At 41.2% G+C, this 14373-nt stretch overlaps 1 protein-coding gene and 1 long non-coding RNA gene across 2 annotated transcripts; one reads left to right on the plus strand and one right to left on the minus strand.

The window, feature by feature from the left end:
* The first annotated feature begins 338 nt into the window (after positions 1-338).
* LOC104602008 (uncharacterized) lies at positions 339-6072 on the plus strand. Its single transcript, XM_010265543.3, has 2 exons — positions 339-4967; positions 5466-6072. Exons 1-2 carry the CDS (start codon positions 2117-2119, stop codon positions 5846-5848), a joined length of 3234 nt encoding a protein of 1077 aa, XP_010263845.1. The 5' UTR covers positions 339-2116; the 3' UTR covers positions 5849-6072.
* A 207-nt stretch (positions 6073-6279) lies between these two features.
* Positions 6280-6963, minus strand: LOC148791083 (uncharacterized). Its single transcript, XR_016077781.1, has 2 exons — positions 6901-6963; positions 6280-6718 (listed from the first exon to the last, which is right to left on the minus strand). It is a non-coding gene; the product is annotated as an uncharacterized LOC148791083 (long non-coding RNA).
* Positions 6964-14373: the final 7410 nt, after the last annotated feature.

Consider the following 14373-nt stretch of genomic DNA (forward strand, 5'->3'; position numbering starts at 1 on the left):
TAGAACTACCTTCATGTTTATTTGGCTTCTATATTAAAATTTTGGATTTAAAAAATTCGAAATATATCCTAAAAATATATACAATGACCCTAGTCTTCCAAGGAGAGTGGCTTCTCAAAGGCCCCAATCCACATTCTCATGCTCATCAGCTCAAGATTTACCACTGCACCAAACAATGACTCCGATATCTCTGAATATTTATATATTTGACATTCTTCATAATTAAAATAATTCAGCTCAAATCAACTTTAAATGCAACTATTTAAATTTAGTTTCGAAATATTCTTCCCGCCATTGCACTCCATCAAGAACCTGAACCTGAATATAAAATAATTCAGACTCACTCAGGCCAGAAATTGTTGGTTAGGTTAAAATTGGCACCTCTTGTTTATCACAAGTCAGAATGGAGCTCTTTACAAAATACAACTGTTTGTTTGGGTTTGATTACAAGAGAAGCCCATTTATCTAGCACTTCGAATTGAGAGTAACCCCGAAAGTCTCAAACCCAACATGCGTGAAGCCCACAGGCAAAATTCTATAAACCAATAAGGATTTAATAACTTTGATCCTAACTAATCTAATCCTTCAACTTCCGAGATATTAGTGACGAGATGTCTCCTCTAGATGACTAGAAGTATAGAAATAGTAGAATACAGTCAAAATCTAAAACCCTAATCAACACTCCCAAAACCCTAAATCGTGAACCGTGCCCTTAATTTTGCATCTCACTCTCTGTTTCTCATCTCATGTTCATGACTTCATGTGTGGGTACAATTTTTTTTCTCTACTTCCAAAACACACCCACCATTTCTTCATCGGTAACATAAAAAAATTTTACCTCCATTTACCACATCAACAGTTTAAAAATTCTAATTTACTGACTTTACCCTCCAAAGATGTTCTAATAGAAATTCCTCTAAGTGCACGCCCTCTAAACCCTAATGCTTTGTTAATTCAAAAACCACGTTTCATCAGGTATAGTTTACGTATTAATACAGAAGAAAGGCATTGTCACATTGAAGTGGTTGCTTATTTCCAAGTCTCCAACTCTTTCTTTTTACTTTCACAATCTCCCAAGCTTAAGCTATAAAGCTACCCCACTCATCAAATCTCCTCTTCCTAGGCACCGTGCAAGGTCACCTCTCTTGGAATCTTATTTCTTAAACTTCATCTGACCCACATGAATGAGTCATTCCCGGAGTCTGATTGTCCAGCTTTTTGTTTCCATCTGACAATGAGGCTAGTCTGTTGCGGGTAACTTTTGTTTTGTCATTTGAATGGTTATAGTGGCGGTGGCCTGTAGGACTCTTGATTTTTAGTTTTTACCAAGCATGCACTGAGCAGCTGACAGGAATTCAGGAAAGTAGGCTTTAGATCCACAATTGCAGATGTGGCAAAAGTCAAATGGGATGGGACCCACCAGCGACTACGATATCTTATGGGCTAAAAGCATGGAACCCAACGATCCCAGCCATTAAATGTGCATATCAGCACAGCACTCGTGGTCGTGGAGACCATGGGATCAAATGTTCTGATATAGAAAATAGCCATGGCTGAGAAATTGGTGTGGTTAGGTTCAGAGTCTTCAGACTTCAGACATCAGACACATATAGTAGTGCATCTCAAACTGCAGAGGCACGAACTACAACTTCCATAAAAATATTCTCGTACAAGTAAATGTTTTGACATATAATGGCCATGGTAGCGACAGAGGCGAGTCACAGAAAGCTTAAAACTCAGTTCCACTTCTCTTCCTCCCATCAGCATCATCACCAACACCGGCACCTCCTATCACTAACTGAAACTCAACATTACAGTGAGCAATGAAGCTATCCTCACAATTAGCAGCTGAGTAAGGACAGAGAGGAGTGTGGGTGTATGATCACCACCACCACAACCACCTCTTCCTCTTCCACCACCACCACCAGGTAAGAAGTTTAATTATCTCGACCATAATCTTCTTTATTTTCTTTATACCTTGGCCACCACCACCATCACTACCATATGCATGTTGTCCTTTTCAGAGTGGACTTTAGCTACTACTACCGCCACCATCACCAATATCACAGTAACCACATTTTAACCTTTACCGTCCACCTGTAGGTAGAAACCTCAAATGGAAAAACCAACCCAAGTCACCATCTTTTCTTTCTGTTTGTTTTTCTTTTTAACATTCACTTCTGTGGTTTTCTCACTTTCTCCCGATGGACAAGCTCTTCTCTCCCTTCTTGCAGCTGCTGATGCATTTTCAACGGAATCTTCATCCATTCTCGCTTCATGGAACCCATCAGACTCAATACCATGTTCGTGGCAGGGCATAACGTGCTCTCCACAAGACAGAGTTATCTCACTCTCTCTCCCAGACACATTCCTCAATCTCTCTGTGCTCCCTCCTCAGCTCTCTTTGCTCTCATCTCTGCAACTTCTCAATCTCTCATCCACCAATATATCAGGTCCCATTCCTCCCTCGTTCGGATTGCTTACCCATCTTCGCCTCCTCGATCTTTCATCTAATTCTCTTTCGGGTCCCATCCCTCTGCAGCTTGGTGCAATCACTTCGCTTCAATTTCTCTTCTTGAACTCCAATCGTCTCTCAGGTCGCATCCCTCAGCAGTTGGCTAACCTGTCCTCGCTACAAGTCCTCTGTCTCCAAGACAATCTCCTTAATGGGTCTATACCTTTCCAGTTGGGTTCAATGGTCTCCCTCCAACAGTTTCGAATCGGTGGGAACCCATATCTAACTGGTGAGATTCCACCCCAGTTAGGACTGCTAACTAATCTCACCACATTTGGTGCTGCGGCAACTGGGCTCACTGGTGTAATGCCCCCCACCATCGGGAACTTGATCAACCTCCAGACGCTGGCGCTTTATGATACTGAGATATCTGGTCCGGTTCCACCTGAACTGGGTTTGTGTTCAAAGCTTACAAGTTTGTATTTGCACATGAACAAGCTCACTGGTTCAATCCCGCCTCAACTTGGCAAGTTACAAAAGCTTACAAGCTTTCTTATCTGGGGCAATTCGATCACAGGGCCAATCCCAGCAGAGATCTCCAACTGTTCATCTCTAGTCGTCCTTGATGTCTCTGCTAATGATATTTCTGGTGAAATCCCAGCTGATATAGGGAAACTAGTGGTGCTTGAGCAACTTCATTTGTCGGACAATTTACTCACTGGTTCCATTCCATGGCAGTTGGGCAACTGTACGAGTCTGACTGCTCTACAGCTTGATAAGAACCAATTATCAGGGCCAATTCCATGGCAAGTTGGTAATTTGAAATTTCTACAGAGCTTCTTCTTGTGGGGTAATTCAGTTTCTGGAACTATACCTCCTTCTTTTGGAAATTGCACGGAGCTATATGCTCTCGATCTTTCACGAAACAAGTTGACAGGACCAATCCCAGAAGAGATTTTTGGTTTAAAGAAGCTGAGCAAGCTTCTGCTTCTAGGAAATTCATTATCTGGTGGGTTGCCTCAGAGTGTTGCAAAATGTCAATCTCTGGTGAGGTTGAGGCTTGGAGAGAACCAGCTTTCGGGCAAGATTCCTAAGGAGATAGGTCAATTGCAGAATCTCCTCTTCCTTGACTTGTACACTAACCATTTCTCTGATAACCTCCCTGCTGAGGTTGCCAACATCACAGTTCTTGAGCTGTTGGATGTGCATAACAACCACATAACAGGAGAAATCCCATCTCAGTTGGGGGAGCTTGTAAATTTAGAACAACTTGATCTCAGCCGAAACAGCTTCACAGGTGGAATCCCCTGGAGTTTTGGGAATTTCAGTTACTTGAACAAACTTATTCTCAACAATAATCTACTTACTGGACCAATCCCCAAATCCATCCAGAACCTTCAAAAACTTACTCTGCTGGATTTAAGTTTCAACAGCCTCTCTGGTGCAATTCCACCTCAAGTAGGTCATGTCACCAGCTTGACAATTAGTTTGGACTTAAGTTCAAATGTGTTTACAGGAGAAATCCCCAAGGAGTTCTCAGGTTTGACACAGTTGCAGTCACTTGATCTTTCCAATAATTTGCTCTATGGAGGAATCAAAATTTTGGGCCTCCTAACTAGTCTCACATCCTTGAATATATCCTTCAACAATTTCTCAGGCCCCATCCCTGTGACTCCCTTCTTTAGGACCCTATCTTCAAATTCGTATCTCCAGAATCCAAATCTTTGTGAATCCCTTGATGGGTCTAATTGTTCCTTAGGTCTGATTCGAAATAGAGGATTAAAATATGCCAAAACAATAGCTTTAATCTCTGTAATTCTAGCTTCTGTAGCAATGGTGATTCTTGTATCTTGGATCATTGTAACCAGAAACCGAAATTATTTAACAGAAAAATCCTCAGGTGATGGCTCTTCATCAGGGGCTGAAGATTTTTCATATCCATGGACATTCACTCCATTTCAGAAGCTCAATTTCACAATTGAGAACATATTAAACTGTCTGAAAGATGAGAATGTGATCGGAAAGGGATTTTCTGGAATTGTATACAAGGCTGAGATGCCTAATGGAGAACAGATTGCAGTCAAGAAGCTCCGGAAAACAAAGAAGGGTGAAGAACCAGTGGATTCTTTTGCTTTAGAAATCCAAATTCTAGGACATATACGCCATCGGAACATTGTGAGACTCCTGGGTTACTGTTCAAATAAGTCAATAAAGCTCCTTCTTTATAACTACATATCAAATGGGAATCTGCAACAGTTACTCCAGGAAAATAGGAACTTGGATTGGGAAACTAGGTACAATATCGCTGTAGGTTCTGCTCAAGGTCTTGCTTATCTTCACCATGATTGTGTGCCAGCAATCCTTCATAGGGATGTGAAGTGTAATAACATACTTTTGGATTCCAAGTTTGAGGCTTATCTGGCAGATTTTGGACTAGCCAAGCTGATGAGCTCTCCCAATTACCACCAAGCCATTTCTAGAGTTGCTGGGTCCTATGGCTACATTGCACCAGGTATTTCCTGACCTTTCTTTCCCAATACTAGTATTCCTTTTATTTTAATTTGCAAAGTTCTCTTTTTCCTTCAAATTATGTGTTTTTTATATTTCCTTCAACTGTTAACCCACAAGTAGAACTTGAGTTTAGGTTCCATAACCACGAAAATTGATCACTAAAGAAACTATGCCTATGGTGTGTCTTAGACAAAGATCATGTGTCAATATCCATCCAAATGGATGGTTTCATTTGTGGCCATGATGTAGGATGTCTACATGCAACCTGTTGAATGTTAGCAGCCCCAATTCAGACCATGTGGATGCGTGCTTTTAATTTATAAGAGTAATATTAAATTTCTTCATTTCTCATTTAATTTTATTCCACTTGTATTGTTCTCTGAGCTCAATAATTCAATATTCACTTTCTTCCAGCTCAGACCACAATTTTTATGTTTTATTCTTCTTGGATGCAGCAATTCAGAACAACTTTTAATTTCAAGATCTATGATTTTTGCAGAATATGGATACACAATGAACATTACAGAGAAGAGTGATGTCTACAGTTATGGGGTAGTTTTGCTGGAGATCCTCAGTGGCCGTAGTGCTATTGAGCCTCAAGTTGGTGATGGGCTTCACATAGTTGAGTGGGTGAAGAAGAAGATGAGGAGCTTTGAGCCAGCTATAACCATATTGGATTCCAAGCTTCAGAGCTTACCTGACCAAATGGTGCAAGAGATGCTTCAAACTCTTGGAATTGCGATGTTCTGTGTGAATTCATCACCATCAGAACGGCCCACCATGAAGGAAGTAGTGGCACTGTTAATGGAGGTCAAGAGCCAGCATGAAGATTCAGGGAAGACTTCTCAGCCTCTCATAAAGCAGCCATCAATCCAAAGCTGAAACATTTTTTCTTTTCTTTTCAATTATAATTTTCTTTTTCCCTCCCTAAGAAAAAAAGGGTTGATATAGGTGGGAAATTGATGGTCTGTATAGTTGACAACAACAATGTAGTTGACTTACTTCATCTTCTATTTTCTTTTCTTTGACTCACGTTCTACTTGTTTCACAGCTGGTCTGATCATTCAAGCAAAGAAAAAAAAAGAAACTGCACTTTCTATTGTATCTATATCCAACCCTGTTATATGTAACATTTGTGTTTCTAGAGGCTAGAGGAAGAGATGAGAAATTCTGAGGCACAAAGGACTCAAAAATGATAAATGTTGAGTGGATGGATGTATCACCATACTTCAAAGTCCCAAAAATAGGGATAAAGCTTATTCAGGTTCAGATTTTCATCACTGGAGCACTACTTAACATGTGATTCAGATCCATTAAATAACAAAATCCAATCTTGATTAGCTCAATTTCCTCAGCCACCAATCCAACGGTTCAAGAGAGGCAGAAAACATGAGATTGGAATCAATTTAACACCCATACAAGACCATCATATATGGGTGAAAGTCTGATACCAATGTGACAGTTTAAGTGTAGAACGCACATGATGAAAGAAGTGAACAATTAATCCAGTTTGGAAACATGGAGGACAAAAAGTGAAAAGCAGTTCACCAACACTTTGCCTGGTTTGCCTGGTCAACTGGCCAGATATTCAGCCCTGAGAAGAGACAACATACTAAAAAAACTACACCTCCAACTTGGGCACGTGCATGTTCCATTGTCTGGCATTCTTTCTTCAGTTGGCCCATACCTCTTTTGTGGCATTCATCAATCAGAAGATTTTAAATAATTCATCGCTAAAGTCCACTTTTTCCCCTTTAACAAGCAAAAACAAAGTCAATACAAAGACAAAGAAGTGGGGAAAAGGATAATATGAGGTCTCAATGTGGAATCATTTTAGGCATGTCTTTCACTGGTCTTGTGGTTAAGACAAGGATAACCATAATAATGGATGCATTTGTCATATGGATAGGGGGACTACATTTACCATGACTTACAGTGGTTCTAGTAGTTTGCCAAGCCAAAAGAAACTTTGCTGCAACAAGATGGTTGTAACTGCTTTAACCACAACAACCCTTTTAGAGTCAAAAACTATAGAAAACAGTTAAACAAGAGTCAACAAAAAAAAGGCAGTTATGATTATTAAATTAGGCATACCAAAAAGATCCACCAAACAGTTGTAGACAACAAAACTGATAAAAATTACACAAGTTAGATCCACAAGCATATATGATGCCTTACCCGATTCCACCAAGCAACGAGCATAGTGCAAAATATTGGCATCCACAGTCAAATGGACAATTTCAACCCAGAGATTGTACATGAGAATACTTAAGAAATAAAAACTAGACAGAGTATCTGCTTCACCTTTTCACCATCTTGACACAGGACCCCAACACACTACTAGGAGTCCTATCAAAACATACCCATATTAGAAACCATCATTTTTCATGGTAATATATACATCCCTTCATTTCTTTAATATTTCTATGTTCTTCAGAGTTAAAGTTCGGCCTGCCCTAGAAGTCTGTTTTGTTTGTTAGCTGTAAAGTAAACAGCAAGAAGGAAGAGAGGAAAGAAGAAGGAAGAAAGAGGAAGGAGAAGAGAAAAGGTCTGGTTCGAAATTAGGAAAAAGTCAACCCTAGTTTTGGCCAGACCTGTTATTATATTATTAATGTGATTGGAAAAGACATAAGTGCCCTTATTTAAGTAAGAGGCACTCGAACTAACATAATAGTACACATCAGCACTCTCAACAGGTACAAAGACCGAAATACCCCTTCACTAACACTCCCCCTCAAGCTGGTGAGTATATATCATATAATCCCAGCTTGTTACATATGTAGTCCACTCTCCCCCGACACAAACCTTTTGTAAACAAGTATGCCCACTGATTTCCTGTATTAACATATGCAGTCTCTATCACTCCATTCAGCACCTTCTCTCTCAGAAAATGACAATCAACTTCGATGTGCTTGGTTCTTTCATGAAACACCGGATTGGAAGAGATATGAACCGCTGCCTGATTGTCACAATAGAGCTTCATTGGAGTACCGATGTCATATCCTATCTCCTGTAGAAGGTTCCTTATCCACACTAAGTCACAAGCAGTATGTGCCATGGCCCTATATTCTGCTTCTACACTACTTCTTGCCACAACTGTTTGCTTCTTACTTTTCCACGTTACCAGGTTACCCCCCAGGAAGGTGCAATAGCCTGTGGTAGACCGTCTATCAGACATGGAACCTGCCCAATCAGCATCGGTGTATCCTTCTACTTCCAGTTTTCTGCCACTTTTGTATAGTAACCCACGGCCAGGAGCTCCTTTCAAGTACCTCACAATCCTTAGCACTGCATTCCAATGTGGAACCAAAGGTTTCTGCATGAACTGACTCATCACACTAACCGCAAATGAAATATTTGGCCGAGTAATGGTTAGGTAGTTTAGTTTGCCTACAAGACGTCGGTATCTGCCAGGGTCTTCAAATACTTCACCTATATCACTGCTCAGCCTCGTATTTGTTTCCATAGGTGTCTTAGTCGGTTTAGTACCCAACAAACCTGTTTCTTCCAGTAAATCAAGCACATATTTCCTCTGACACAAATTAATGCCATGCTTAGATCTTGCTACCTCTATGCCCAAAAAGTATTTCAATTTGCCAAGGTCTTTTGTCTGAAAGTGTTCCTGTAGAAATGCCTTCAATCTGTCAATGCCCATTTTATCATTCCTAGTCACAACGATATCATCTACATACACCACCAGTAGTATTTTTCCTGCCGGAGAGTCATGACTAAAGACAGAATGATCAACTTGGCACTGTTTCATACCAAACTTCTTGACCACCTCACTAAACCTACCAAACCATGCTCGAGAGGACTGTTTAAGTCCATATATAGCCTTCTTAAGTCTGCATACCTTACCATCCTCCCCCTGAGCAACAAACCCTGGTGGTTGCTTCATGTAGACCTCCTCGAGCAAATCACCATGCAAAAAAGGCATTTTTGATATCTAGTTGATGTAGAGGCCAATCATACATAGCTGCCAGGGAGATGACAACACGAACTGACCCTATCTTAGCAACCGGGGAGAATGTCTCTGTGTAGTCAATGCCATAGGTTTGGGAGTACCCTTTTGCAACCAGCCGCGCCTTTAGGCGCTCAACACGACCATTTGGCAAGTACTTAACGGTATACACCCACTTACAACCGACAGCCTACTTCCCATGAGGAAGAGCGGTGAGGTCCCAAGTGTGATTATGATGGAGGGCAGAGAGCGCTCTTCTTCCATAGCACGGCACCACTCTGGAGAGGTAAGGGCTTCCTGGACATCCTTAGAAACAACCACTGAGGATAACAAGGAGATGAACTAGCGATGGGAGGCGGAGAGGTAAGGGAAACAAAATTGGAAATAGGGTGAAGGGTGCAGGTGTGTTTACCTTTCCGTAAGGCAATAGGGAGATCAAAGTCGGAGGCTGATGTCGGATCTGGAGCCGGATCTGTTGACGGTGATGAAGCCGGAGGAGGCGCAGCCTGTACACGTGGGCGATGTGTATACACGTGACTGATAGGTGGACGGTGGCACCGGAGGCAAAGACGGTGGCACCGGAGGCAAAGACGTAGGCACGATTGGAACCAAAGGAGGAGGATCAACCACAGGAAGGGGAAGAGGAAGAGGTGATGTGGAGGAAGCAGCATCGCCGGACCCCACGAAGAACGGAGTAGACTCGAAGAAAGTAACATCAGCACATACCATGGAACGACGAGAACCGGGAATAGCCAAGGAAGATACACTTAAGGGATCGTGCATCTAACTTGTCAGTCACGGGACCCAGATTATGGACGAAGCAGACACCCAAATACCCGAGGAAGCGGAAACAGAGACATGTTGGGGAACAAGACACTAAAAGGAGAACGACCATCAAGAATAGACGTGGGCATCCGATTAATTAAGAAACAAGAGGTGAGCATTGCATCACTCCAAAAGGGTTTGGGAACATTCATGTGGTGCATGAGTGAGCATGCCGTTTCTACAAGATGTTGGTTCTTTCTCTCAGCAACCCCATTTTGTTGTGGGGTGTAGGTACATGAAGTTTGGTGTATAATGCCATGTTGGTCCAAGTATTCTTGAAAAGATGAAGACAAGTATTCACGGCCATTATCAGAACGGAAAATTTTGATGTGAACGCCAAATTGATTGTAGATCTCAGCATAAAATTTCTGGAAGATGGCAAATAATTCACTTCTTTCTTTCATTAAATAGAGCCATGTCATTCTTGAAAAGTTATCAACAAAAATAACAAAATATCTGTATCCATTATATGACATCACTTTATAAGGACCCCAAACATCTGAATGAATTAAAGAAAAAGGACTCGACACACAGTTATCAACCCTAGAACTAAAGGGAACACGATGGTGTTTCCCAAATCGACACGACTCACAATCTAGAACAGAAAGTTGACTCAATGAAGGGACCAACGACTTCAACACTTTCAGCGAAGGATGACCAAATCTACAATGCCACTGGAGAGGAGAAATAGATGACTAAAGGGCCGTTGACGTTCTTCCACCACCATCAAGATAATACAGTCCACCGGCTTCATGCCCTCCACCAATCTTCATCCCCGTCTTGAGATCCTGAAAAACACACATAGAGGGGTAAAATGTAACAGAGCGATTAAGGGACTTGGTCAGCTTACTAACAGACATAAGATTAAATGGAAGTTTAGATACATATAAAACAGAGGATAGGGACACAGGGTCTAGGTCAACATTACCAACACCACGAATAGATGATGTGGAGCCATTAGCAAGGGTAACAGATTGTGATGTTGAGCAATGAGTGAGAGATGAAAACACACCTGGAGTTCCCGTCATGTGGTCGGAGGCTCCAGAGTCAATAATCCAGGGGTTGGGTGTGGATGCCAAACAAGCCATACCTGAGTGTGCAAAGGTAGTTATGTTCTGCTGCGACGTGGATTGAACAAACATTTCATACTCATCACAAGGAACACTCACCATCTCCTTGCCTGGACCATCTGGAGAGGTAGAAAGCATATGGTCAGCTGACCGGTTCTCCCGTCTAAAGCTGGAACTGTTGTCACTAGTCATGGCATGGTTGGCCCACGTCGAGGGTGGACTATGTAAGTCATAGCAGTAGTTAATAGTATGTCCATCCAAACCACAATGAGTACACCTCCATGGACCCGAGCCACGTCCTCTACCATGAGCTCCCCCTAAATCTCTGCCTCCAGTATGACCACCACCACGGATATGTATAGATCCACCACTACCACTCCGGCCATACACTAGACCACTACTGCCACCACGGCCAGGCTGGGTTCCTCGAGCCCCACTTCTGCCACCTCGTCCTCTCGACACGGCAAATGCTGATTTATCTGAGATATTAGAGTTTTCCATAAATCCAATGGAAGTCCTCCGAAGATGAGCAAACACCTCCTCTAAAGATGGAAGGGCAGATCCTCCTAGTATTTGGGCTCGTACTGGTTCATACTCAGACTTCAGCCCCACCAGAAACCGAGTCACATCAAGCTGCTCTCTCTGTTGCTGTTGAACCTTGACATCAGAAGTGAGAGGGTGATAGACATTTAGCTCATTACGGATATTTCTCATACTGGCATAGTACTCCTCAAGGCTCTGATTTCCCTGTTGCAGATTGAAGTATTCCTGATACAGTTGATATACCCTAGTTGTATTATCCTGACCAGAATACAATTTCTTAGCATGATCCCACACCTCTTTGGATGTGTCAAGAAACATGAAGTTCACACTGATTTTGGGTTCCATACTGTTCCACAACCATGTGATAATCTGTGCATCTTCCTGTTCCCAGTCTTCATACTCCTGAGAACTAGTGGGGGGTTTCTCCTCTCTTATGTGCTTTACCTTCTTCTTCGCCTTCAGAAAAACCTCTACAGACTTGGCCCAAGGGACATAATTCTCTCCATTCAGTTTAATGGAGGTCATTTGGACATTCAGGTAGTTAGTAGATATCATCACACTAGGTTTACTATCACTGTTATCTGCTATTGCCGAATTCCCTTATCACTGAATCCTGAGCACTACACACTGCACACAAACACAAACACTTCACTGAAATCTGCACACTGATTTCAGCAATGACAAAGGCTGAAAGCTATACTTGTAACACCACAAACCCTACTCTACAACTACCAGAAGTTTCACCATTAAGTAAACACTACTTCCCTTCGAATCACACACAAACCAGCATAAACCCTAGCATACTGCAATTTGAAAACCCATTATACGATCTGTACCACACCTCTCATGTGTTCCATAACAGAAAATATGCATAAAAAAAACTCCTTACCTCATCGCCTGAAGGCCAACCACACGAAGGAATGAAACACCACTGCACCACACGCACCAGCCCTACATTAATTAGGGGAGAGCTTAGAAACCACAGCAACCAATCACCAACGACACCACCGGAGGCATAGAAACCTCCAAGGGAAGAGGGTGATCACTCCTTTTCAGCCCTTTTCCCAGTCTCCAACCAACGGCTGAGAAATCCAAGAGAAACCCTAGTTCGAATGCGCAGAAAATAGAATTCTAGCAGGTCTGATTTGTTTGATGTGGCTTTGATACCAAGTTAAAGTTCGGCCTGCCCTATAAGTCTGTTTTGTTTGTTAGCTGTAAAGTAAACAGCAAGAAGGAAGAGAGGAAAGAAGAAGAAAGAAAGAGGAAGGAGAAGAGAAAAGGTCTGGTTTGAAATTAGGAAAAAGTCAACTCTAGTTTCGGCCAGACCTGTTATTATATTATTAATGTGATTGAAAAAGACATAAGTGCCCTTATTTAAGTAAGAGGCACTCGAACTAACATAATAGTACACATCAGCACTCTCAACAGGTACAAAGACCAAAATACCCCTTCACTAACATTCAGCAATATCTACTTTAGCATCAAAGCATCAGAGACAGATTTCATAACTTCTACTGATTATGACGCCATGTATGGATGCCGGGCTTGTTAATGCCACATGATTTTAAAGGGACAAGAGTCAGTAATTTCTTTCATGTCAATTGTAGATTTGCGTGTTACTGTTTTGATGACTCAAGGTGCCCACTGACACAAGGCTTTTTTCCACTTTGACACCACATAACTGATGTCTAGGTATTAATATCCTTTAAGATTATGACTGAAATAAACTAAACAAAAACTAACAGAACTAGGAAAGGAAGCAAGGATGGTCAGTTAAAAATCTTGCATGCCTACTAGAACAAAAATTGTGCTCAAAAGTTGGATCACTCTTCAATGGCATGCTATTAGCTCGATAGTCAATAATGTATTATCAACTATCAAGATGGTTCCCTTCTGACTGTTACAACTGAATAGAGGAAGCGAATGCAGATGAGAAAGGACATATTTTTCCAATGTCAGTGCAAAAAAACAGTTTTCAGCAAGATTATAATAACTTTAATGCTAACTAATAATTAGTAGACTCATTATTTCCACTGCCATACCCTAAGGCTCATTATATGCAAAACTGAACGAGGTGCAAAATTTGTATCCGGTTCAGATTTGTATTGCAAACAAACATAGCCTATGGGGAGATATTTGCTATCTTGTCCTGTAGATTATACCTTGGATATATTTGAAATATGGACAAGGAGATTGCACTATATATCTTTTAGGCGTTTCCATCTCAGTGTCTGCCAAACTAATAAAAGAAAATGGTGCTACAAGCAGATGGCAACTGTTGTAATGATCATTGAATTAAGTACTACAAGGTTATTTTTATTTTTTTATTTTTTATTTTTTTTGACAAGGTACTACAAGGTTGGATCCATCAAAAATTGGTCCAAAATCCTTTCATGGACAAGTGAGATTAAGCAATGTTATGATACTTGGATACCTGAGCATGCCTAGTGTAGTAGTGTGTTGGTGTTGGACACCAGATACTGCATGGACACTTCTAAATACTTCATAGCATTAACACATTTAAAATATATAAAATAGTATGTGCTAATCTATACATATATATATATATAATAGTATGCTTTTTATCAGTAACATAAACTCAAATTATTAATGAAAATAATTACAGCACTCCTGGGAGAGATAAAATGACTCAACTCTTCCCAAGAGAACAAGAAAATGAATTACAATATAGCCCAAAACATTTGATCACTTCCCACCCCCTGCTTTGCCAATGTATTTGCAAAGGCATCCTTTACTAGAAAGCTTTGTACAATGCTTTTGGTAGAATGCATCGAGGACTTAGAAAAGGAAGCACAGGAGAAGGTCCCAGAGGGGGATAAAGTCAAAATTCTACTATCCCTCTATGAGGGATCCTACACCATAGTTGTCAAGGTGACGCCTAGGCGACAAGGCGCCCTTGGAGTCTCGCCTCGCCTAATAGCCAAGCAGTTTTCTGTAGCATGTTATAGCAAACTTTTATATTCTTAACTTTTGAGGTTATAATTATA

This window comes from Nelumbo nucifera, chromosome 6 (assembly GCF_055504915.1).
Source record: "Nelumbo nucifera cultivar China Antique chromosome 6, China Antique-T2T, whole genome shotgun sequence".
NCBI classification, from domain to species: Eukaryota; Viridiplantae; Streptophyta; class Magnoliopsida; order Proteales; family Nelumbonaceae; genus Nelumbo; species Nelumbo nucifera.

Coding starts and splice junctions, on each gene's coding strand:
- LOC104602008 (XM_010265543.3), top strand. CDS start 2,117: ATGGAAAAACCAACCCAAGTCACCATCTTTTCTTTCTGTTTGTTTTTC. Junction 4,968..5,465: donor CTATGGCTACATTGCACCAG/GTATTTCCTGAC, acceptor TGATTTTTGCAG/AATATGGATACACAATGAAC.